The 27,185-nt window shown below is 42.1% G+C and overlaps 1 protein-coding gene across 3 annotated transcripts in view; it reads right to left on the minus strand.

Annotated features, from left to right (window-relative positions):
- The window catches only part of gpc5a (glypican 5a), a 180,963-nt gene that overhangs the window by 64,253 nt on the left and 89,525 nt on the right, over window positions 1–27,185 (minus strand). For all 3 annotated transcript variants that reach the window (XM_080777317.1, XM_080777316.1, XM_080777318.1), the window contains exon 7: window positions 13,473–13,593. In XM_080777317.1, the coding sequence (XP_080633443.1) occupies window positions 13,473–13,593 (121 nt within the window). The remainder of the gene's footprint in view (window positions 1–13,472; window positions 13,594–27,185) is intronic.

Genomic DNA, 27,185 nt, shown 5'->3' on the forward strand with positions numbered 1-27,185 from the left:
CAGCCTAAGAATGTACTTACACTCCCTCTCTGTACACAGCCTAAGAATGTACTTACACTCCCTCTCTGTACACACAGCCTAAGAATACTTACACTCCCTCTCTGTACACAGCCTAAGAATGTACTTACACTCCCTCTCTGTACACAGCCTAAGAATGTACTTACACTCCCTCTCTGTACACACAGCCTAAGAATGTACTTACACTCCCTCTCTCTGTACACAGCCTAAGAATGTACTTACACTCCCTCTCTCTGTACACAGCCTAAGAATGTACTTACACTCCCTCTCTGTACACAGCCTAAGAATGTACTTACACTCCCTCTCTGTACACACAGCCTAAGAATGTACTTACACTCCCTCTCTGTACACAGCCTAAGAATGTACTTACACTCCCTCTCTCTGTACACACAGCCTAAGAATGTACTTACACTCCCTCTCTCTGTACACAGCCTAAGAATGTACTTACACTCCCTCTCTGTACACAGCCTAAGAATGTACTTACACTCCCTCTCTGTACACACAGCCTAAGAATGTACTTACACTCCCTCTCTGTACACAGCCTAAGAATGTACTTACACTCCCTCTCTGTACACAGCCTAAGAATGTACTTACACTCCCTCTCTGTACACAGCCTAAGAATGTACTTACACTCCCTCTCTGTACACACAGCCTAAGAATGTACTTACACTCCCTCTCTGTACACAGCCTAAGAATGTACTTACACTCCCTCTCTCTGTACACAGCCTAAGAATGTACTTACACTCCCTCTCTGTGTACACAGCCTAAGAATGTACTTACACTCCCTCTCTGTACACAGCCTAAGAATGTACTTACACTCCCTCTCTGTACACAGCCTAAGAATGTACTTACACTCCCTCTCTGTACACAGCCTAAGAATGTACTTACACTCCCTCTCTGTACACACAGCCTAAGAATGTACTTACACTCCCTCTCTGTACACAGCCTAAGAATGTACTTACACTCCCTCTCTCTGTACACACAGCCTAAGAATGTACTTACACTCCCTCTCTCTGTACACAGCCTAAGAATGTACTTACACTCCCTCTCTGTACACAGCCTAAGAATGTACTTACACTCCCTCTCTGTACACACAGCCTAAGAATGTACTTACACTCCCTCTCTGTACACAGCCTAAGAATGTACTTACACTCCCTCTCTGTACACAGCCTAAGAATGTACTTACACTCCCTCTCTGTACACAGCCTAAGAATGTACTTACACTCCCTCTCTGTACACACAGCCTAAGAATGTACTTACACTCCCTCTCTGTACACAGCCTAAGAATGTACTTACACTCCCTCTCTCTGTACACAGCCTAAGAATGTACTTACACTCCCTCTCTGTGTACACAGCCTAAGAATGTACTTACACTCCCTCTCTGTACACAGCCTAAGAATGTACTTACACTCCCTCTCTGTACACACAGCCTAAGAATGTACTTACACTCCCTCTCTGTGTACACAGCCTAAGAATGTACTTACACTCCCTCTCTGTGTACACAGCCTAAGAATGTACTTACACTCCCTCTCTGTACACACAGCCTAAGAATGTACTTACACTCCCTCTCTGTGTACACAGCCTAAGAATGTATCTACACTCCCTCTCTGTACACAGCCTAAGAATGTACTTACACTCCCTCTCTGTACACACAGCCTAAGAATGTACTTACACTCCCTCTCTGTGTACACAGCCTAAGAATGTACTTACACTCCCTCTCTGTGTACACAGCCTAAGAATGTACTTACACTCCCTCTCTGTACACAGCCTAAGAATGTACTTACACTCCCTCTCTGTACACAGCCTAAGAATGTACTTACACTCCCTCTCTGTACACAGCCTAAGAATGTACTTACACTCCCTCTCTGTACACAGCCTAAGAATGTACTTACACTCCCTCTCTGTACACACAGCCTAAGAATGTACTTACACTCCCTCTCTGTACACACAGCCTAAGAATGTACTTACACTCCCTCTCTGTACACACAGCCTAAGAATGTACTTACACTCCCTCTCTGTACACACAGCCTAAGAATGTACTTACACTCCCTCTCTGTACACACAGCCTAAGAATGTACTTACACTCCCTCTCTGTACACACAGCCTAAGAATGTACTTACACTCCCTCTCTGTACACAGCCTAAGAATGTACTTACACTCCCTCTCTGTACACAGCCTAAGAATGTACTTACACTCCCTCTCTGTACACACAGCCTAAGAATGTACTTACACTCCCTCTCTGTGTACACAGCCTAAGAATGTACTTACACTCCCTCTCTATACACACAGCCTAAGAATGTACTTACACTCCCTCTCTGTGTACACAGCCTAAGAATGTACTTACACTCCCTCTCTGTACACACAGCCTAAGAATGTACTTACACTCCCTCTCTGTACACAGCCTAAGAATGTACTTACACTCCCTCTCTGTGTACACAGCCTAAGAATGTACTTACACTCCCTCTCTGTGCACAGCCTAAGAATGTACTTACACTCCCTCTCTGTACACAGCCTAAGAATGTACTTACACTCCCTCTCTGTACACACAGCCTAAGAATGTACTTACACTCCCTCTCTCTGTACACACAGCCTAAGAATGTACTTACACTCCCTCTCTGTACACAGCCTAAGAATGTACTTACACTCCCTCTCTCTGTACACAGCCTAAGAATGTACTTACACTCCCTCTCTGTGTACACAGCCTAAGAATGTGCAATTACACACTTGACAGTTGACACTATAAATAAAGAATGACATTTATTTAACCCATTCTGACCTGAGATCAGATTCATACGAGGTTTCCACGGGACACACACTGGTCTGATGAACCCATTCTGACCTGAGATCAGATTCTAAAAAATGTCAGTCGTTCTTCGATTTTTCAAAAATAGCAGACCTACAAGCTCATAGCGCGCCACTCGGTGGCGCGCTATGAGCTTGTAGATCTGCTGTTTTTCAATAGCTAAAGCACGACATGATGCCAACACCAAAATGAGTTCCCGTTCAGAATGGTTTAACAAACAAGCAAACAAGACAGTGGAAATGATGCTTGTGTTGGTTCTCTAAGAGCGTCTGCTAAATGCCTCAATTGTTCTCTCTCATTGTATTGTATTGGTTATCTCTCATTGTATTGTATTGGTTCTCTCTCATTGTATTGTATTGGTTCTCTCTCATTGTATTGTATTGGTTCTCTCTCTCATTGTATTGTATTGGTTCTCTCTCATTGTATTGTATTGGTTCTCTCTCATTGTATTGTATTGGTTCTCTCTCATTGTATTGTATTGGTTCTCTCTCATTGTATTGTATTGGTTCTCTCTCATTGTATTGTATTGGTTCTCTCTCATTGTATTGTATTGGTTCTCTCTCATTGTATTGTATTGGTTCTCTCTCATTGTATTGTATTGGTTCTCTCTCATTGTATTGTATTGGTTCTCTCTCATTGTATTGTATTGGTTCTCTCTCATTGTATTGTATTGGTTCTCTCTCATTGTATTGTATTGGTTCTCTCTCATTGTATTGTATTGGTTCTCTCTCATTGTATTGTATTGGTTCTCTCTCATTGTATTGTATTGGTTCTCTCTCATTGTATTGTATTGGTTCTCTCTCATTGTATTGTATTGGTTCTCTCTCATTGTATTGTATTGGTTCTCTCTCATTGTATTGTATTGGTTCTCTCTCATTGTATTGTATTGGTTCTCTCTCATTGTATTGTATTGGTTCTCTCTCATTGTATTGTATTGGTTCTCTCTCATTGTATTGTATTGGTTCTCTCTCATTGTATTGTATTGGTTCTCTCTCATTGTATTGTATTGGTTCTCTCTCATTGTATTGTATTGGTTCTCTCTCATTGTATTGTATTGGTTCTCTCTCATTGTATTGTATTGGTTCTCTCTCATTGTATTGTATTGGTTCTCTCTCATTGTATTGTATTGGTTCTCTCTCATTGTATTGTATTGGTTCTCTCTCATTGTATTGTATTGGTTCTCTCTCATTGTATTGTATTGGTTCTCTCTCATTGTATTGTATTGGTTCTCTCTCATTGTATTGTATTGGTTCTCTCTCATTGTATTGTATTGGTTCTCTCTCATTGTATTGTATTGGTTCTCTCTCATTGTATTGTATTGGTTCTCTCTCTCATTTGGAAAAACCTTTGGATATTATCGTTACAGGCATTGTAGTGCCTTTTAGTTTGGTAAATAATGATGTGGACACTTAGTTATGTTCAGCATGGGTTCTCCTCAACCAACCACTGGTACCGGTACCACTAAGTACCACTGGTACTGGTACCACTAGTACCCTCTGGTGGTACTCAGAGGAGTCGCCCCAAAAAAGGAGAAAAAGGACAAAAAGTGTAATGAAATATTACAGGTAAAATTATTACAGGTAGTTGTTCTGACCAAGACGTTGGTTGAAATAGTCTCTCCAGTCGTGCTGAAATGAGCATGAAAGCACACTTAGCCGCCGTAAGACTTTAGGACGGATTTAAATCACATATTATATCAGTTGTGCATCAGAGCAGCAGCAACATTATCTTTAGGAAAGGAACAAAAACTAAACAATTTAAAGAATAAATGACATTTTCCTCCTGGGTTAATAAAAGCTGAATAAGATGTGGCAGGTCGACTCTATACGCTCCTGTGTTTTAGCATCAGTTATTGTGGCGGTACTTCATTGGAGTGCCAGATATTTTCTGTGGTGGTACTTCAGTGTAAAAAAAGGTTGAAACCCCCTGATGTACAGTACGTTGTGTACAGTATATACTGGTTTAAAAGGTCATCACTATGCCACACGTTAGTTCTCATTATTGCTGCAGAAAAAGTTTTTCGACATGACAAAAACCAATGAACAGAAACATGACTGTGATGTGATGTGAAGTGATGTGTGTGTGTGTGTGTGTGTGTGTGTGTGTGTGTGTGTGTGTGTGTGTGTGTGTGACTGTGTGTGTGTGTGTGTGTGTGTGTGTGTGTGTGTGTGTGTGTGTGTGTGTGTGTGTGTGTGTGTGTGCGTGTGCGTGCGTGTCAGTTTAATATGATGAAAGATCACAGAACTTTTACACAAGCAACAATCTCCAACATGAATAAGAATACATAATTCTTCAAATGACAGTTGCACAGCTAAGTTATTGTTAGGTGGATTATTATTTTTATTAATGTTTTATGGCTCGTACTTTGCTGCAGTGAACCTTGATAATTTATTATATGATTGGGGAAAAGAAACATGTGTGTCTACAGTATAGCATACTGTAGTTGAATGTGTTAATCAAAGAGCCGAAACACCACTATTTCAATATGTGATATTGGAATAATCAGATGGTTTTAACCCATTCTGAACGGGAACCCATCTTGGTGTCAGCATCATGTTATGCTTTAGCTATTGAAAAATAGCAGATCTACAAGCTCATAGCGCGCCACCGAGTGGCGCGCTATGAGCTTGTAGGTCTGCTATTTTTGAAAAATCGAAGAACGACTGACATTTTTAGAATCTGATCTCAGGTCAGAATGGGTTGATCAGACCAGTGTGTGTCCAGTGGAAACCTCGTATGAATCTGATCTCAGGTCAGAATGGGTTAATGAATCACTCCTGCACTTCTAGAATGGTTTTTAAAGGTTATTATTATTATAATTTGCTTGTTGAGTGAATTATCTTTCACCTCCCAACTGTCCCTTTTGCTGAAGAAGATAAAAACAAACTGTCCTATAATATATTATACGACCACTTATGACTTGGCAGATGAAAAGAAATGTCACATTGTAATTCCAACAAATGTAGCATTAATTCATAATATGTACTCCATGCACTTAATTTTATGCCACTCAATGGCAAGAATATTAACCCATTTAGGCCGGGAACCCCTTTTGGTGTTATAGCATCATGTTATGCTTTAGCTATTGAAAAATAGCAGATCTACAAGCTCGTAGCGCGCCACCGAGTGGCGCGCTACGAGCTTGTAGGTCTGCTATTTTTGAAAAATCGAAGAACGACGGACATTTTTAGAATCTGATCTCAGGTCAGAATGGGCTAATCAGACCAGTGTGTGTCCAGTGGAAACCTCGCATGAATCTGATCTCAGGTCAGAATGGGTTAAATTAATTATAATAATAATAAGTAGAAAGGTTCACACTCCGCCCACACCCACCTGTATACCGAGTCCATTCATTAGCGCTGCTGTTTCCTGACTCACTCCGCCCACTCTCGCCTGTTATCCCATTCTGACCTGAGATCAGATTCATACGAGGTTTTCCACTGGACACACACTGGTCTGATTAACCCCATTCTGACCTGAGATCAGATTTAAAAAAATGTCACAGTCGTTCTTCGATTTTTCAAAAAATAGCAGACCTACAAGCTCGTAGCGCGCCACTCGGTGGCGCGCTATGAGCTTGTAGATCTGCTATTTTTCAATAGCTAAAGCACGACATGATGCTAACACCAAAATGGGTTCCCGTTCAGAATGGGCTATACCACTTCTCCTTTAGCTCTCCAACTTATTGCATTCCGTCTCTGTATATTTCCCATTCCGAGTTGCCACAGGTATACGGTGTGCCTGTTCTGTATGGACCGACTGGACCCCGTCTCGAAAACCTCTGCCGTGTGCCTGACCGGTTTGTTTTTGACCTTCTACATTTGGGTTATTTCCTGTATTCCCTATTAGTTTGCCTGTTTTGGACTGCTGTCCTGGTTTTTGACCCCATGCCTCTCTCACCTCGCTGTAAAGTAAGTAGCCTTGCCGAGCCATCTCGGAGCCTATCTCCTGTTTCTGTAGCCATGAGGCCCATAGGGGCAGGAGCCTATCTCCTGTTTCTGTAGCCATGAGGCCCATAGGGGCAGGAGCCTATCTCCTGTTTCTGTAGCCATGAGGCCCATAGGGGCAGGAGCCTATCTCCTGTTTCTGTAGCCATGAGGCCCAAAGGGGCAGGAGCCTATCTCCTGTTTCTGTAGCCATGAGGCCCATAGGGGCAGGAGCCTATCTCCTGTTTCTGTAGCCATGAGGCCCATAGGGGCAGGAGCCTATCTCCTGTTTCTGTAGCCATGAGGCCCAAAGGGGCAGGAGCCTATCTCCTGTTTCTGTAGCCATGAGGCCCATAGGGGCAGGAGCCTATCTCCTGTTTCTGTAGCCATGAGGCCCATAGGGGCAGGAGCCTATCTCCTGTTTCTGTAGCCATGAGGCCCATAGGGGCAGGAGCCTATCTCCTGTTTCTGTAGCCATGAGGCCCATAGGGACAGGAGCCTATCTCCTGTTTCTGTAGCCATGAGGCCCATAGGGGCAGGAGCCTATCTCCTGTTTCTGTAGCCATGAGGCCCATAGGGGCAGGAGCCTATCTCCTGTTTCTGTAGCCATGAGGCCCATAGGGCAGGAGCCTATCTCCTGTTTCTGTAGCCATGAGGCCCATAGGGGCAGGAGCCTATCTCCTGTTTCTGTAGCCATGAGGCCCATAGGGACAGGAGCCTATCTCCTGTTTCTGTAGCCATGAGGCCCATAGGGGCAGGAGCCTATCTCCTGTTTCTGTAGCCATGAGGCCCATAGGGCAGGAGCCTATCTCCTGTTTCTGTAGCCATGAGGCCCATAGGGGCAGGAGCCTATGTCCTGTTTCTGTAGCCATGAGGCCCATAGGGGCAAGAGCCTATGTCCTGTTTCTGTAGCCATGAGGCCCATAGGGGCAGGAGCCTATGTCCTGTTTCTGTAGCCATGAGGCCCATAGGGGCAAGAGCCTATGTCCTGTTTCTGTAGCCATGAGGCCCATAGGGGCAAGAGCCTATGTCCTGTTTCTGTAGCCATGAGGCCCATAGGGGCAGGAGCCTATGTCCTGTTTCTGTAGCCATGAGGCCCATAGGGGCAGGAGCCTATCTCCTGTTTCTGTAGCCATGAGGCCCATAGGGGCAGGAGTCTATCTCTTGTTTCTGTAGCCATGAGGCCCATAGGGGCAGGAGCCTATCTCCTGTTTCTGTAGCCATGAGGCCCATAGGGGCAGGAGCCTATCTCCTGTTTCTGTAGCGTGAGGCAGCTTGATGTACAAGTACACTTTTAATAAATTAATTATATTGTTTGCACTTGGTTTCCTGACATACTGTACCATAGCAGAATAGCAGGTATAGCCTTTCTGAAAGCATGATAAACAATATTAAGTTATATTTCCACCCTTCTCCTAACCTGTCTCGGTCAACCTAAATGGCACAATGTCACATTCAAGTTCAGGAATGCAAACCAATAAAAGGTGGACAGACACATTCTCAAAGTTAATTCAGTGAACCAGGAGGGACGGACAGGATAAATGAATAATTCACAAAGAAAACTGCTGGTCAACCACGACATCAATGCCTGGTAAATTATTCAACCCACGGTCTGTTGCAAGGAGCCAGTTTGCCCCTGATTTTGATTGAGAGACACAGGGGCAGGTCCTACTTATCCCATTCTGGGCGGGAACCCCTTTTGGTGTTAGCATCATGTTATGCTTTAGCTATTGAAAAATAGCAGATCTACAAGCTCATAGCGCGCCACCGAGTGGCGCGCTACGAGCTTGTAGATCTGCTATTTTTTTAAACTGTCAGGATTTACGACATTTTTAGAATCTGATCTCAGGTCAAAATGCGTTAAAGAACCACCATTCTTCTGTGCGTTAGAATCTGATCTCAGGTCAGAATGGGTTATAGATTCTTGATGGGTTTTACCACATTGAGGGGGGGGGGGTGAGCAGAGAGCAGAGGAGAGGCAACAAATAATTCATAGCAGGAAGCTGCTGATGAGCAAGATGATGAAATCCTGAGTTTGTACTCTCAGATTGCAACGATGAATTTGTCAATAGCGTGCGTTGCTGTTTTGTGTTCTGCTGCAGTCACTGCTTTGAATAGTAATGATTTGTTTCCATTTGGGCTTAACCCGTTCTGACCTGAGATCAGATTATATAAAAATTGTTCTTCTACAGGACTGACAGTTTTCTGAAAAAAGCTATGTTTCTAATGTCAGTCGTTCTTTTTGTCTTTATCAAAAATAGCAGACCTACAAGCTCGTATCGCTATAAGCACGCTATAGATCTGCTATTTTTCAATAGCTAAAGCATAGCATAATGCTAACACCAAAAGGGGTTCCCGCCCAAAATGGGTTAAGGGGAGTGCAGGCATTTCTCTGAGCATCTGTGAGCCAAGGTCAAGTAAAATAAACGAAAAGGGGGCAGATTCATGATATTTGGTTGGGGGGAAAAATGAAATGAGCTTTTTGCGTGCATACATCACAGCTTATCTTCTCAACAAAATGCTCAATGCTGGGGTTTGGGTGCATTATATAATTTGGTGCAATCATTTCACCTTGAGGGATGAATATGAGGTCCTTCTGCATTCCCCAACCATCACTCAATCTTTTATTTTTCTCAGCCACTGCATGGCAATGAATGCTCTTATCCACATGAACTAGTATCAACTCATATCATAATAGGAGCACATTCACTGAAAATAGCTCATCTACAGGCTCACAATGTGTCGCATTGAGGGCTTGTAGATCAGCTATTTTCAGCAAAAGGATTTGGTGTGGACTGCAGTGGGGGGGGGGGGGGAGTATACCAACTCCAGAGTGATCCCAATCAACAAAGTACAAGGTTTAACTTGTTACCGTGTAGAGTATATTATACTGCCAGTATTTATAGAAGTACTAGACATTGTTGGAAGTTTAATAACATGTTTTTTTCATCAGGGTGAGTCACAATAAACAATAGGCTACGTCACAGTCCATATTTCATCAGGGTGAGTCTCACAGAAAACAATACGTCAGTCCATTGTTGTTGGTGATCAGGTTGTTTAACCCATTCTGACCTGAGATCAGATTCATACGAGGTTTCCACTGGACACACACTGGTCTGATTAACCCATTCTGACCTGAGATCAGATTCTAAAAAAATGTCAGTCGTTCTTCGATTTTTCAAAAAATAGCAGACCTACAAGCTCGTAGCGCGCCACTCGGTGGCGCGCTATGAGCTTGTAGATCTGCTATTTTTCAATAGCTAAAGCATAACATGATGCTATAACACCAAAAGGGGTTCCCGTTCAGAATGGGTTAACCACATTAGTCTAGTGTCCCTATTTTGGGCACATTTAATTAAAAAAAAATGCTCAACACGAAAAAAATAAAAAATAAATAGGGAAATATATCTATATCTATATCTAAGCTAATATATATCTATATCTAAAACATATGCTAACAAATATAGGCTTGAGCTATAGCAGAAATATACTTTGGGTGCGACAGAAAATGTACCGTGAGGTTTCAGGCTGCGATTTCAGGCTGGGATTTATTTATCCTCAGCAGCCTATAAATGATTTAGTGGCTGATCAGCAGTGTTTGGAACGGGTGTGGTCTGGGCAGTAAACAAACAGTTGGTGGTGCCTGTGTGTGCGCCAATAGTCCATACATACTTTATACCGTTCCCAAACACAAGGACATAACCCATTCTGACCTGAGATCAGATTCTATACAAATGTCTTCTACATCCTGACAGTTTTCTGAAAAAGCTATGTTTCTATATGTCAGTGGTTCTTCGATTTTTTCAAAAATAGCAGACCTACAAGCTCGTAGCGCGCCACTCGGTGGCGCGCTATGAGCTTGTAGATCTGCTATTTTTCAATAGCTAAAGCACAACATAATGCTGACACCAAAAGGGGTTTCCCGCCCAAAATGACATAAACACCTTTAAGATTTTTCAAATAAATGCTGCACAGTACACCCGTCAGGGAGGCAGATATAAGCAGCTCTAATGGCTGTGATATGGATTTATGAATGTGTTCCGACAGCCCACAGATGGTGTGAATTAGACAAGGAGGGATGCCGATTGCCAACGCTGGGTCAACAGACGACCTCGCCTGCAGCCTGCAGCCTGCAGCCTGCAGCCCGCAGCCTGCAGCCTCTCGGGGAAACCAGGCGAGCGGTCGAGGAAGCCAGCGCTGTTGTTCAAGCCTCCAGCTACTGGCTGCTTAAAACACCCAGACAGGGCTTCTCATCGCCAGGCCAGCCATGCAGGCTGCAACCTGCAACTAGCTCTGGTCCATAGCCTTCTACTGCTTCCATTCTGCCCTGCAGTAGAAGGCTATGGGACTATCAGTTTAAAATCTCAAATCGAAATCAGACCAGCCTCTCCTCTTTTGTGGAAATCTCACGAACGTTTGACCTCCTCACCAATACAAAGATGGGTTGTGTCAATAGAAAGACTACTTTCCTTAGTGGACTGATATTGCCCAGAGAACTGCCTCATAGAGAATATTTTTCCTCCGGTGAAAAGAAATCCCTTTCTGGCCAAAAAGTACATTTTATACGTGTGGTGGTGGGGGGGGGGGGGGGGCTCAGAGTGCGTCCACTAAGGAAAGTAGTCTTTCTATTGACACAACCCATCTTTGTTTTGGTGAGTAGGTCAAACGTTCGTGAGATTTACACAAAAGAGGAGAGGCTGGTCTGATTTCGATTTGAGATTTAAAACCGATAGTCCCATAGCCTTCTACGGCAGAATGGAAGCAGTAGAAGGCTATGGACCAGAGCTGCAACTACTGCTGTCTCTGCTGCTGCTGCAGAGATGCTGGAGACAGTAAGCCGTCTTATAATCGAATCATCCTAAGGGAAGAGTTTTCAAACCGAGCCTCAACAGCATATAGAAAGTGCGTAGACAGAAAAAACAACATTGATTTGGTCAAAGGGGGGCAAACAAACAATTGTGTAAAATGTGAACGTACACAAAAGCTGCTTCAAATGGATTTGTAAATATGTATTCATTGATTTGTGTTGGTTTTCTCCTCCCTTCAGTGCTTTGCTGATCGTGTTTATGAGACCATTGCTCTATTATACCGTACTTAGTGGCAAAATGGACGAGGGCGTAAACTAGTTAACCCATTCTGACCTGAGATCAGATTCATACGAGGTTTCCACTGGACACACAGTGGTCTGATTAACCCCATTCTGACCCGAGATCAGATTCTAAAAATGTCAGTCGTTCTTCGATTTTTCAAAAATAGCAGACCTATACAAGCTCATAGCGCGCCACTCGGTGGCGCGCTATGAGCTTGTAGATCTGCTATTTTTCAATAGCTAAAGCATGACATAGTGCCAACACCAAAATGGGTTCCCGACCAGAATGGGTTAACACTCTAATCCAATTACAAAACAAGACAAGGTTTTTGATTACGGTATTAACTCAAAGGAAACACTCAAGTTGCACTCAAAACAAACTATAGAAAAGGGCGCATATATATATATATATCTCCACCAGGATAGGTAGCCTAGCCAGGGCTGTGTGTGAATGATGAGTCGCAGGTACAGTAGCTATACAGTATAGGGTTCATTTGTAATTATTATTATTATTCATGACATAATGGCGTTTTTGTACAAAATAGGCCCCTCCTCCCAATCATTGTGGAAGCCAATCGAGGGTATGCGGCTGCGCGTGACATCATCGTACTTGACATCATCGTCATCAACGACTTTTCTGGCCTTCATGGCCTTTGGTTCAAGAGTTATTAACCCATTCTGACCTGAGATCAGATTCATACGAGGTTTCCACTGGACACACACTGGTCTGATGAACCCATTCTGACCTGAGATCAGATTCTAAAAATGTCAGTCGTTCTTCGATTTTTCAAAAATAGCAGACCTATACAAGCTCGTAGCGCGCCACTCGGTGGCGCGCTATGAGCTTGTAGATCTGCTATTTTTCAATAGGTAAAGCATAACATGATGCTAACACCAAAACGGGTTCCCGTTCAGAATGGGTTAAATAGGCCAAAAGGTAAATTGGCCTGGTATAGCGCCACCACATGGCCAAGTTGAGACATGTGTGCATTATTGTGGCCTACGTATATACTGGCAGTGTGCATAAAGAGCTGGACGATGATTGGTCCGGTGGTTTCCCAGATTAGCTGCACGCAGACTGGCATACAGTGTACACACACGTACACGCACACACAAACACACACACACACACACACGTACACAAACACACACACACACACACACACATTCACATTGTTTACTGAAACAGAAACAGAGCAGGCTGTGTCTGTCTAACACATCAACTGTCATTACCCTGTCAGTCACTGCTCTAATTAAATAGCTCTCTCTCGCAGGAGAAAGGCATTCATAAAGATGCCAGCGAGAGACCGCATGCACGCACACACACACACACACACACGCACACACACACACACACACACACACACACACACACACACACAGAGTGGAGGTTAACACTCGTTGGCGCGCTATATGAGCTTGTAGATCTGCTATTTTTCAATAGCTAAAGCATAACATGACGCTAACACCAGAATGGGTTCCCGTTCAGAATGGGTTAAATAAGTGAACCGGGCGTGCGGAGCAGAAAGATACTGTAAGTGGAAAACATAAAAAAGAGACGGACAGACAGACAGACAGACAGACAGACAGACAGACAGACAGACAGACAGACAGACAGACAGACAGAGTGTCTCACCTGATTGATGTGTTTCAGTTTATCTATGATCTGATTGATCACCGGGTCCGTTCCCTTCACTTTGACCTCAGGGTTGGCAGTCTGAGCCTTGATGCCGTTGCCCACCACGCGCAGCGTGTAACTGTGAGAGAGAGACACAAAAAGGTTTAAGGTTTATTTATTTAGCACGTAGTACAAAAAAATAGACAATAACATATTACATGGGAGGCAAATCTCAATGATTGGGGCATGGGACACAAGCTAAGGCTTGATCGCCCTTTAGCTGGCCACCTTTGATGAGGGTGTATAGTGTTGGAAGGCCGAAACACACCCGCTGATTCAAAGGCACACTACTGAGGAGGTGTCCCAAAATTGACATCATACCCTAGTTGAAATACACCTCCTAATGCCACTCTTTAACATCAAGGCAATCCCATGTGAGCCCACACCATCTATTGGCACAATGGACAGTCTTAACATCACGTCCCGTGTTTTATGATTCTCAAAGAACAAAAATACAATGCAAGGAAGGGAAGAAGCCGCAGCTGGCTTATTTGGAATCCTTTCCTGTAGGAAGAGGTCATTGGTTTAACTTTAAACAGATTAAAAAGTTCATAAAGAACAGTACAAATTAAGTCTACAAGTTGACATACTGTACACGAGACAAAAAGGAGAAACACGAGTGTGTTCATAATATTATGACCTCAATAATGCAAAAGCATCATCATGTGAGATGTACCAGCAATCAAAAAGTCAAAACTATAAAAAATGTAAAACATGCTCAAATTGACGTTCTGGTCAGAACAAAAGTCTTATATATACTGCATATGTTTACTGACGATGTTTACATGTACAGAAAAATGCACATACCGGTAGTTATACATCCCCCCCCCCCCCATCTCTCTCTCTCTCTCTCTCTCATTAGAGACACAGCACTACCCCTCTCTCTGTTTCTGGCGCCCCCTACTGGTATTAACCCATTCTGACCTGGCACCCATTTTGGTGTTAGCATCATGTTATGCTTTAGCTATTGAAAAATAGCAGATCTACAAGCTCGTAGCGCGCCACCGAGTGGCGCGATACGAGCTTGTAGGTCTGCTATTTTTGAAAAATTCGAAGAACGACTGACATTTTTAGAATCTGATCTCAGGTCAGAATGGGTTAATCAGACCAGTGTGTGTCCCGTGGAAACCTCGTATGAATCTGATCTCAGGTCAGAATGGGTTAATAAGTCACATACTCGTGCTCACTTAGAGTATACAGGTACACAGGTAAACGGGTGCACGGACATTGCTGGTCGTAGGAGTGGGTGCACCACTCAAAAAATGAAACGCAACAATGAATGTGTGTGAGTGAGCGTGTCCATCTGAGTGTTTTAGGAATGCGTTATATAATAATTATGTTATATTATTTTCTTGACTATGACTGATCTTTGAGAAACTGTAAAATCACTGTATAATAAACAACATTCTGAAAAGGCAAATGTTTGAATTCACATATAGCAGCATACCCACCCACTCACTGTTGTTATCGCACGATTAAATGACGAACACCCAACGGACACCGAGATGTGTGAGACAGTGCAAACTGAATTTATTGATATAATGATATACTGTACACACTGGGATGATTTCAATTATCCTTGGTTTCTGTTTATAAAAGGATTACAAAACAAAATGTGTTTGTCCACTTATTATAAACACGCAGATATAATTCATAGTAAATAGGGATGTCTAATGTGTGTGCTATTTATTCATTTGTATAAGGACCTTTTCACACTCTCATAATCCACCTATTAACCCATTCTGGCCGGGAACCCATTTTGGTGTTGGCATCATGTTATGCTTTAGCTATTGAAAAATAGCAGACCTACAAGCTCATAGCGCGCCACCGAGTGGCGCGCTACGAGCTTGTAGGTCTGCTATTTTTTTTTTTAATCGAAGAGCGACTGACATTTAGAAGACATTTTTAGAATCTGATCTCGGGTCAGAATGGAAAACTGTTAGGATGTAGAAGACATTTTTAAGAGTCTGATCTCAGGTCAGAATGGGTTAATTTGAGAGATAATTATAGTCTTAATGTGGAATGAATGTAGAGAAATCAGCGTCTCTGTGACCTTCACTGCAGTCTTTTTTTGCATCGGCCCTCTTTCTAACTAACATCATGATTAAACCATTCTGACCTGAGATCAGATTCATACGATGTTTCCACTGGACAAACACTGGTCTGATTAACCCATTCTGACCTGAGATCAGATTCTAAAAATGTCAGTCGTTCTTCGATTTTTCAAAAATAGCAGACCTACAAGCTCGTAGCGCGCCACTCGGTGGCGCGCTATGAGCTTGTAGATCTGCTATTTTTCAATAGCTAAAGCATAACATGATGCCAACACCAAAATGGGTTCCCGTTCAGAATGGATTAATATACCAGACTGAAGAGATTACATCAGAGCCATCTGTGCCCAATTCCACCCAATGAAAATGTGTCGGGCCGTTCTATAATATATGAGAGATCTGTTGCCATAAGCCCGTCTTATTTCAATGCCTGGAATTAAAAAAAAAACAAGAGGATAAAATTAAAACATGCATGTTTTGCTTCCTCATAACGATAGAACTGTGTATAGAGGGTGGTGTATGACAACGTTCCGATTCAACACAATATTTTCCAGCATAACTTGTAACTCTTTTGAACTCGAATAACCCGACTCATAATTGTATTTATTTTGTTTTATTTTATTTTTTGTTATTTATATTGTTTTTGTTATCTGTGCTTAAATTATTATTTTAGTTTCCTACTGTTCATATTATAATGTCAAATATGCATGGTTGTTGTTTTTGTATGTCTGTACTCAATTATTAATGTTATTTTTTTATATTGTTTTAATGATGACGATAACTGTGGGGGGGGGGGGGGATGGGGCGAGGGAGAAAATTAAAAAAATAAATGGTATGTTCAAACTGTACTAAATTGTTGAAATCTATTACCAATAAACATATTTTAAAAAAAAACATGCATGTGTGCATACATACTTCTTATCATGCACCGATGATCTCTCTCTCTCTCTCTCTAATATTCTATTCAGAAAGCAATACATTCCACTGTGCCATTGGGAAAACCCCAACGATGATCACAGCCATAATAGTGTCTCTTAACATGCTATACTGGTGGTCTGCAGTGCAATAACACAAAGACTCCCATGGGCCTCCACACGGCACCAGAACATGTATGTATAGGCCTGAACACGCGTGTGTCCACGTCACGTGTCAAAGGAAAAACATTCATCATACTCATCCTATATCCCATTCTGGGCGGGAACCCCTTTTTTGGTGTTAGCATCATGTTATGCGTTAGCTATTGAAAAATATCAGATCTACAAGCTCATAGCGCGCCAGGTCTGATATTTTTTGAAAAATCGAAGAACGACTGACATACAACCTTTTTTTTCAGAAAACTGTCATTTTCAAAACAGACATTTTTAGAATCTGATCTCAGGTCAGAATGGATATTCTCCACAGTGAGTGCAAAGCGTAGCAAACCAAACCACAACCTACACCGGATATCAAACAGCTGTGTGATTGCCTGTGTCTCCGTGGGACAGCAGCTAGTATCCTTTAACCCATTCTGACTGAGATCAGATTCTACAAAATGACAGTTTTCTGAAAAAACCTCATGTTTCTATAGGTCAGTGGTGCTCAATATGTCATGTCAAGGACGCCCAGAAGTATATGTATTTGGTCGCCGACCCCCCATCTGAAATATGTTGTTGTTGTTGCAAGAAGCAAAGATTTGAGTAAAAACTCGCTCTGTAACGATATATATTCAAAGATTTCAGGCACATTTTCACGATTTTTCAAAGAAATAGCAGACCTACAAGCTCGTAGCGCGCCACTCGGTGGCGCGCTACGAGCTTGTAGATCTGCTATTTTTCAATAGCTAAATTATAACATAACAATGCTTTAAAACACCAAACGGCGTTCCCGACCAAACTGGGTTAATCCATATCCCTCTTCCCAAAGGAATGGCCTGGTTTGCATCTCATCTCTGCTTCTCGCTGCCACAGAGTCATAGATTGAAATGTTCAATCATCACCTCCGTGATGGCTTTCTCTTTTTTCTTTTTTTTTGGGGCTGATTATCCAGTTTTTGTTTTTGCCAAACTTTAACTTCTACAACAAATAATGAGTCTGAGTCCTGAATTCCTATTGGTGCAGTCCTATATCCTAATTTACAGTTGTATTAGTGTAGTCCTATATCCTAATTTACAGTTGTACTCGGACGATAACCCCCCCAAAAAGATCACCACTTCCTTCCTAAATAATTAGACGTTATATAATTGTTTTAGTCAAACTCCAGTAAAGACTAAAGAGCACGGAGACGATACGCACTGCGACTTTCACCTCTCACCCAGCCATTAAAAAGTGATCATGTTCTTTACGTCCTAAGATTTCTACGGTACATCTGATAGCTGTGGCGTGAAATTAGTAGGGTCCCCCCAACATACTCGTAATAAATGTATGCGTGCGTGTATGTATGTATGCGTGTTGTGTGTGTGTGTGTGTGTGTGTGTGTGTGTGTGTGTGTGAGTGAGAGAGAGAGTGCGTGTCACCGTCATCTGTACTGGCCATATATGGAGCGTGTCTTGAGTGTACAGGTTTGATGAGGTCAGATCAACGTATGGAATGTCTGGAGAGAGGGAAGTCTGGAGCACTCTGGTGGAGCTGTTGCCCCCGCGACCCGACTACGGATAAGCGGTTGAAGATGGATGGATGGATGGAGCTGGTAAGGGTGGAAATATAACTAATTCACAGTGATAAGGACAATTCAGTGAAATTATTAATTACATTTTAAGCTTACATCAGCTCTTTCTTGAACTCGATAAGTGCTTTTCCACAGAGTCCACAACCTGTAAGCTTTTAAGTGGTAAAGGCTAATTTTGTAATGCCACTTGCATTAATTAAAATACATCACAAAAAGGTTTCCTAGACAATGAGGTATAGTGACAGCCTGTCTTTGAATAAAGTCTTATCATAATCCCAGTTACAAGGCTATAGGTGTCCAGAAGGTAGGCTACGATGTGTACCATTACTGAATGCCGTGACAAAATGACAAAACAGTAATCAATGCTGCTGCTGCTGGCAAGACTTAGCCTGGCTCAAACATGGCTCTTACTGCCATGTTTGTTCCAATTACTCAGACGCCTGAACCTTGAAGCTGTATCGACTGATGCCAAGGCAAGGCAAGCTGAAGGGCAAGGGGGTTGTAATCAACATGGTCTGGTGGTTGGTTGGTTGGTTGGTTGGTGATTTTGTGTCAGGAAATGGTAAGGACAAAATGTTACCATGTCATCTGTCAGTTTCATGCCCCAGTTCATTAGTATATCTTCTCCCATCTGATTAAGGTATTAACCCATTCTGACCTGAGATCAGATTCATACGAGGTTTCCACTGGACACACAACTGGTCTGATGAACCCATTCTGACCTGAGATCAGATTCTAAAAATGTCAGTCGCTCTTCGATTTTTCAAAAATAGCAGACCTACAAGCTCGTAGCGCGCCACTCGGTGGCGCGCTATGAGCTTGTAGATCTGCTATTTTTCAATAGCTAAAGCATAACATAGTGCTTACACCAAAATGGGTGCCCGCCCAGAATGGGCTAATTCCTCAATCTGCCCCAACGATAAGAGATCCATGTCAACAATAACTTAATCTTGGTCGTTTTTCCATTTATATTAACCAACATGAACCATATAGCATTCTATTCTGAGGGTGAACATTCTGTGAAATAGCAGATCTAAAAGCTCTTAAAAAAACGTCAAAATAGTTTTCGTTTGTTTTCCAACTCGCAAAACCATCAACTGGTGACGGGTTACTATATCTTTGATTCTCAACCTTTTTTTCTTTCTTTCCAAGGACTCCCGCTTTGATACGCATTAGGTGATATAGACTGCCATTAGATAGGGTTTCATCTCTGGGGCCCCGATCTGTGCTCAATCCTCAGTGTTGACAGTGTACAAATAGAAACTAATGGACCTGTAAGGGTGCATTTGTTACACTGTTGGCCCCTCAGGGGCCACACTGGGGTGACAATTCTCATGACAAACACCTGGACGTTGTTCAGGGTTTTAGTGCTGATGGTACAGATGCTACCTTTGGATCGTCCACCATCCCCCCCCCCCTGTCAGCCCATCTTATTATAAGTAATATTAATATAGCATATACAGTACAGTATAGTATATCACCGCTACAGAAAGCTTGTATGCCCAAAACTTGTACTTTTCAGGAAATGGGACAAAAGAACCCTGTGGGAGACAAGTTTGAATAATGTGACTATTTGAATAATTACTGCTTTATTTTTGTGATTTGTATTTTGGTTTTAACAGTTCATGTATATTTTGAACAGAACAGCTGTTCTAATGGATCCAATGTAATGATCATCTAGTCACTAACTCTGGTTACTTTTAATTGGATAAAAAAAACATAGGAAAACTTATACTTAACCCAAAATGTTTTGCTAAAACAGTAGATCTACAAACTTGCAATGCGAAAAAGAGGAAAAAAACAGATTTGGACATAAAATATACTTCTGCCTGTCAGCAACGATATGTAGATTATATGGCCTTGGTTGATTTATTTTCGCTAAGCATCAAATGAAGCGTCAGGCTCTGCTGGAACGCCCACTGAGAGGCAGAAATTAGGCCTGTGGATCTTTGGTTGTCCCACCATTTGATTCAGATTCCTCTTCTTGGGGGTCACGATTCGATTTAAAATTCAAAAGCATTTATTTTATTTTCCAGATTCAAAACGATTCTCTATTCAAAATTATTCTCGATTCAATACATAGGATTTCATCACAAGTAAGACGCGCAAACGCGGGAAGCGAACGCAGCTCGTACATATTTGGGTTTTTTAAGATTTTTTTAAAGTTTTTAAGTTAAGTTTTTTAAGTTAAGGTGTGTGTGTGTGTGTGTGTGTGTGTGTGTGTGTGTGTGTGTGTGTGTGTGTGTTTTGTGTGTGATACAGCTGCGCCCTCTGGTGGCGGGCAGGTGTGTTACAGCGTGACACAGACACACAGACATGATCTGCTAGGTCTCATAGTTAGTGCTCACTGCGTTCGCAACAATCTACTCCAGCCAACTGAAGAGACCAATACTACAGTAACTTGAAAATGACTGAAGACATGACATGTTTACTGTGATTAGGGTAAGCTTATGTACATTTCATATCACAAACACCATGTAGTGAAATTATGAATCGATTTTGAATCGTTCATAAACGGAATGGCGATTCTAAATCGAATTGATTTTTGTTACACGCAACATTATGAAGAGGATTAAAAAAACATTTTTGAGAATGATAATAATGCGCAGTTGTATTAAAAGCCCTTCTTTACTATGTTTGATTGACCTTTCAAACAATAGCTGATCTACAAGCTCACAGCACATTCTAGCTACATTGCATTGCAAACGTGTGGATCTGCTATTTGCACTATTTTCAAACATGTTGACAAAAATAGATCTATATACACAACATATATGTGTTTAACACCTTTTCTTCCATTTCACATGGATGTCCAAATGGTCCAATCTTTTTGTCCACAGACAGTACACCTGAATGGAGTATATACTGTACAGACATATTGATTCCAAAGTCAATTTTACAGTTGGGTGATCGCACAGCTTCTCTCCCCATCCACTGGCAGTCTTATCTGTGTTTATGTTTCCACATGGGATCTCATCTTTCTATGGACACAATCACAGGAGGGTACTACGAGAACACTGCAGTCTCTTACACCTCTTAACCCGTTTAGGCCTGACGTCAACATTTTAAAAAATGGCATTCTAAAAATATCAGTGTTTCTCAATATTTCATGTCAAGGACCCTAAAAATTATATGTAATATGCCTCGCCCCCCCCCCCCCCCCCCCCCCCCATCTGAAAATATGTTGTTCCAGGGACCCCCCCCCCCAGAAGCAAAGAATTGAGTTAAAAACTGAAACTCTGAAAGAATATATATTCAAAGATTTGAGGCACATTTTCACGATTTTTCAAAAATAGCAGACCTACAAGCTCGTAGCGCGGCACCGATCTGCTATTTTTTCAATAGCTAAAGCATAACATGATGCTAACACCAAAAGGGGTTCCCGCCCAAAATGGGTTAAGACTCTTGAACCCCCACACGGTGAATGACAATTACTCCTCTTTCTGGTTGACCACAATATTTGCGCTGCTGCTGCTCACAATTTAATATCTCCAGAGGCTTCTGCAATGTTTCAAATATGGAGGAATATATTCAGCAAGCATCAGATTCCCAACACTGTGCTCATAGTTGTGTTAAGGTTCTTGCAGACTGGTCGTGTTTTTCAGAAAAATGGCCGAAAAAAATGGCCGAAAAGAAATTCTGAAAACGCAGCAATGTGCTGGTACCTTAAACAAGAATGAGCACATTATCAACAAACTATATGTATGGGGGTTTACCGATGGGTGAGTGAGAAGGTAGTTACTGCTATACGCCCCGGGAGCTAGCTCCCAGCTAGCCAGTTACTGCTATACGCAGCTAGCCAGTTACTGCTATAGAGCGTGGCAGTCCCTCCCCTTTCAGAACGACGAGTGGCCCAGGAAATTAATCCCAATGCGTTTTCCTCATAGGCTTTTCTTAAAGTATTTATTTAAAGACGGTTACGCCGCGGTTACAAAGCCAACTCGGATCGTGACAAATCATGACAACGAACACAATGTTTTGGGGGCGATCAAATCATTAGAAAGAAGAAAATAAAGGCAGGAGACAACACTATTTGTTTTGTTTTTCTTCTATAAATGATTTGATCGGCCCCAAAACATTGTGTTCATTGTCATGATTTTTCACGATCCAAGTTGGCTTTGTCCGCGGCGTAACCGTCTTTAAATAAATACTTTAAGGAAAGCCTATGGGAAAAAATGCATTCATTTCCTGGGCCACTCGTCGTTCTGAAAGGGGGAGGGACTGCAACGCTCTATAGAGTAGTAGTATTGTCAGCAATTTTACCAAATTACAATGCTAGGGCGAACTGGTGCTGTTGGAGGGAGCCAACACACAAACCACACCGACGTACATGGATGTACTAAAGAAAGATGCAGAGGCACAAAGTACTGAACTGGAACTGTGAGATCTGCTCGCCTGAGGATGACCGTCCTATATTCCCCCATGCCTTGTATGTATTGTATATGTGCACAACCCCAAAACGTTGGCATCACATCAGGCCCCAGACAGACAGAAAAATGGAGGGATTTGGGGTAGATTTGCAGTCTACGGATCACACATTTCGAGTATGAATTTCTTCGATAGATTTGGTAGATTGATTTTACATTTTACACCATGCACGCCTCTGGCATTAGACACTATCTGCACGTCTTTATCCCTGTATAAAAGACACAGGGTCAATAAGGCTATTTCGTTTAACCCATTCTGACCTGAGATCAGATTCATACGAGGTTTCCACTGGACACACACTCTGGTCTGATTAACCCATTCTGACCTGAGATCAGATTCTAAAAATGTCAGTCGTTCTTCGATTTTTCAAAATAGCAGATCTACAAGCTCATAGCGCGCCACTCGGTGGCGCGCTATGAGCTTGTAGATCTGCTATTTTTCAATAGCTAAAGCATAACATGATGCTGACACCAAAATGGGTTCCCGTTCAGAATGGGTTAACCATTGACAAGGCCACAAACAAAAATGATGAACCCATTAGTAAATGGCAAAAGTAAAGTTTGCATTATTGCTCAAAATCTATGGATAGTCCATTAAAGTTAAACCAACCGCCAACACAAAATATAGTTATAGTTTTTCTGTCATGTTGTTGCAGCACAAACTTTTGTGAATTGCTGCAGGCAGTTTGGTTATAAGATTAAAACCTTGTCTCAGAGGACCTAATTTACCCCGTGTGCCCCGAGGTAACATTCCACCACTTTTCATCTCATACTGTCACTTCGTTTCTAGAGGGCAAATTAACTTTCACTTGAGTAGTAATTAATGTGCATTAATCCTTTTTATATATTCAGATACAGAGACTATAAGTTGTGTTTGGACATGTTTAATTAGTCAGAAGTATGGCCAAAGGGAACGGTTGCACTGTGCCCTGTCACATTCAGTATGAGAGAAGTGAAGGGGACAGTCAATACCATATGTAGCGAAAGAAGGAAAGTTACAATGTTTACCCAGGGTAACTGGACTAAGCTCAAGAACTTGTTTACAGCCAGGCCCCACAGCCAGGCCCTGTTTACAGCCAGGCCCTGCTGAACAGCTGACCTTGAACTGTATTGCATTGTTTTGTCACTTCACTTGCACTTTTCTTTTCCTGTTTTTTTGTCTTTTCCTTGCACTATAGATGTTTGTTTATGTCCTGTGTATGTAAGACTGAGAGTGCTCTGAGCAAAATAAATTATACTCAACTCAAATAAACCTGAACCTGAACTTGAACTAGGTCTACTGCTTGTGGACAGTTTCCTTCTTTACTGTCTGCATTAGTTCAGAGTAGGTTGTGTGGTTATTTCTCGACACTAGTAATGACACTGATTTACAGCAGCTAATCATACATTACAGGCACATGAACACTGCAAGGAAGGAACCCAGCAAAAAGGCTATGATCCATACAAAGGCCCTGTAGCTATATTACAAAGCATTTTGTTTTCAGATTTATTTTTTTAGCCGTTACGACCGTCGTGTTGTTAACTGACACTTCCTGTAAGCTAACAACGCAGTCCGCCAGGCTGTCAGGCTATAACGTTGAAGGTTGAGTGTCAGACTGACGTATCAACAGTCAAGATTATCCCATTCTGACCTGAGAAGTTTGAAAATGACAGTTTTCTGAAAAGCTATGTTTCTATATGTCAGTCGTTCTTCGATTCTTTCAAAAAATAGCAGACCTATAAGCTCGTAGCGCGCCACTCGGTGGCGCGCTATGAGCTTGTAGATCTGCTATTTTTCAATAGCTAAAGCATAACATAATATCAAACACCAAAATGGGTTCCCACTCAGAATGGGTTATTTTGGGTGGGCTCACTCTGAATACCTCCAGGGTGGCACAACGCGCTGCTATGCGGCAGCCAGCCCGCCAGCAGCACTAATCTGCACAACCTCTTCACACTTCTTGAGCTTACATTACAGCGTCGACGGCAATGTGAGTCAGTTAGCCGTTCATATGCTGCTACAGATGGCCTCATCCCTCTTCCGTGGCTGTGCGGCTGACATGATTCATGGGGCCCTGTGTCTTGATTTAGGGTCTCTTTCATATTTCTCCTTCTCCTAGCCCACAGCCACAGCAACGGGGTATTTCTCTCTAAGACAACCCCTGAGGCAATGACCCTGTCTGTCTGTCTGTCTGTCTGTCTGTCTGTCTGTCTGTCCTGTTCTGTCTGTCTGTCTGCCTTGTCTGTCTGTCTGTCTGTCTGTCTGGCTGCCCTGTCTGTCTGGCTGCCCCGTCTGCCCTGTCTGTCTGTCTGCCTGGCTGCCCTGTCTGTCTGTCTGCCCTGGCTGCCCTGTCTGTCTGTCTGCCCTGTTCTGTCTGTCTGTCTGTCGTTCTAAGTGGCTGAGAAGGGAAAGAGCACGGCTTGACTGGAACACATACGCACGCACACACACACGCATGCAATGATGCACATGAATATGTTTAGCATAAATTATTTCCAGCATGTATACTATAGGGTAATACCAGCAAACAAATAAAGCACCCAGTGTTTTAGAGAACTACAAGCACAGACAGGCGCACGCGCACGCACACACACACACACACACACACACACACACTTTTAAAGTGCATGTGTATGCAGCACAGCAGAGTAGGGTGCGTTAGTGTGTGTGTCACACACACACACACACACACACACACACACACACACACACACACACACTTTCTGTTGCACACTAGCTGCCAAATGCCAAAGAAACACATTAACATTTTGTGGAATATTTTTCACAATTTTTATTTCACAAGCCGCCACCCCCACAAAGGCCATTATTAGCTCTTGAATTCATTTTCAATTAAGCTAATAAAAATATCCAATTATTTTCCATCCATAGTTGCCAATGGCGATTGTTGTTGAGAATTTTTGCTTATTAAAAGCAAGCACAAAGTTGGCTTTGTGCCTGCATTTCAGATATAAGCATATCTTGAGATCATTTAAGGACAACTTTGGGTCTTTTCAACCAAGGTTCATGTTTTATAGTTATTAGAGAAAGTAAAAAGTGAGAGTTAAAAAATAAAATTGGGGCCGGGGGCATTCAAACAAGAGGCTAAATACTAAATACGTCTTTCTTTTTACGATTTATTTGTATTATTTACTATAGTCCTACTAGACCCCAGGAATTGACATCTGGCCACAGAAGATGGCGGGGTCTATTGAATGTGACAATCTGAGGATTGAGCCTACGACAGTGTATGTCAGCCCCCAAGTAGTAGTAATAATAAAAATAATAATAATAATAATAAGTATAGTCAGATGTTCGTTCAGAGACACTGACAACAATTACTGTGGCCAGATGTCATTTACTGGGGTCTAGTAGGACTGTAGTAAAATAACAATAAAATAAATTGCAGTTGTGAAGTTGTAGGCAGTTTGTAGGCTAAAAAAGAAATACATATTTAGTCACTTGTTTGAATAGCTAAAAACGCTAAAACGAAAGAAAGCAGCAAATGAAAAAGATTTAAGACTCACATGCATCTCTCTAATAACAACCTAAAACATGAACCTGAAAAAACCCAAAAGGTTGTCCTTTATTAAGTAATATCAGGGGAGGAGGTACAACGATTCAGGACTTGGTTTAGTCAAACAAGCATCCCTGCCTGTCAGCGTAGCTATGATGTATGACATCATAGCGTAGCTATGATGTATGACATCATAGCGTAGCTATGATATATGACATATCTACGTTGACTGATCACCCAGTGCTGGGGACAGACGTTTGAACATGGGCAACGTTTTGCTAAGCTATAACCTCTGAAACAACGCTGGATTTCTGCTTGTCAACCATCTTCTCCACATGTGTTGCTTGTCAACCATAAACATCTAATCTGACCAGTGATGCGCAAAGTGCATACTCAAGTAAATATTTAAGTATTCAAAAGGCACAGACCACAAAGTACATTTGGGCGCAATGTACTTCGTAAAACATAAACGTATTAAAAGGAGAGTTTCATGCTAGAAGGCTTTTGTGCAAAAACACATTATTGGCTATTTTTCCCCTACCCCGCCATAAGCCCTCAATGGGGCGCTGGGTTTTAGTTCTATAATTTGCTTATTTCCATAGCTCGAAAATCAATTTTTGGTATAAATCCTCTGGCGTCACACTTTACACACATACTGTCTGGCTATTTATACCAACAACAAAAAAAATCAACGAAATGTAAGAAAGCGCTTCTAGCATGAAATTCTCCTTTAAATTAAGACACACTGTGAGCTTTAGATCGGTTATTTTGACTTTTATTTGAAATAGAGCTTAATTCTTATATTTTTCATATTCCTTCCTAGAAATGTACGGTACTCAAGTAAATGTATTTAGTTACTAGTGTCTACCACTGAATCTGACCGTGTTGGTTCAGCCTGAGCCCAAATGGGCCGTCGCTATGATCGTCTTCCCTAAATCACAAAACATAAGGTGGGATGGTAGAGACACACACACACACACAGTCACGCAGTCACACAGTCACACACAGTCAGTCACACACACAGTCAGTCACATACAGTCACACACACAGTCAGTC

This window comes from Protomyctophum bolini (assembly GCF_963924005.1).
Source record: "Protomyctophum bolini genome assembly, chromosome: 1".
Lineage (NCBI taxonomy): Eukaryota > Metazoa > Chordata > Actinopteri > Myctophiformes > Myctophidae > Protomyctophum > Protomyctophum bolini.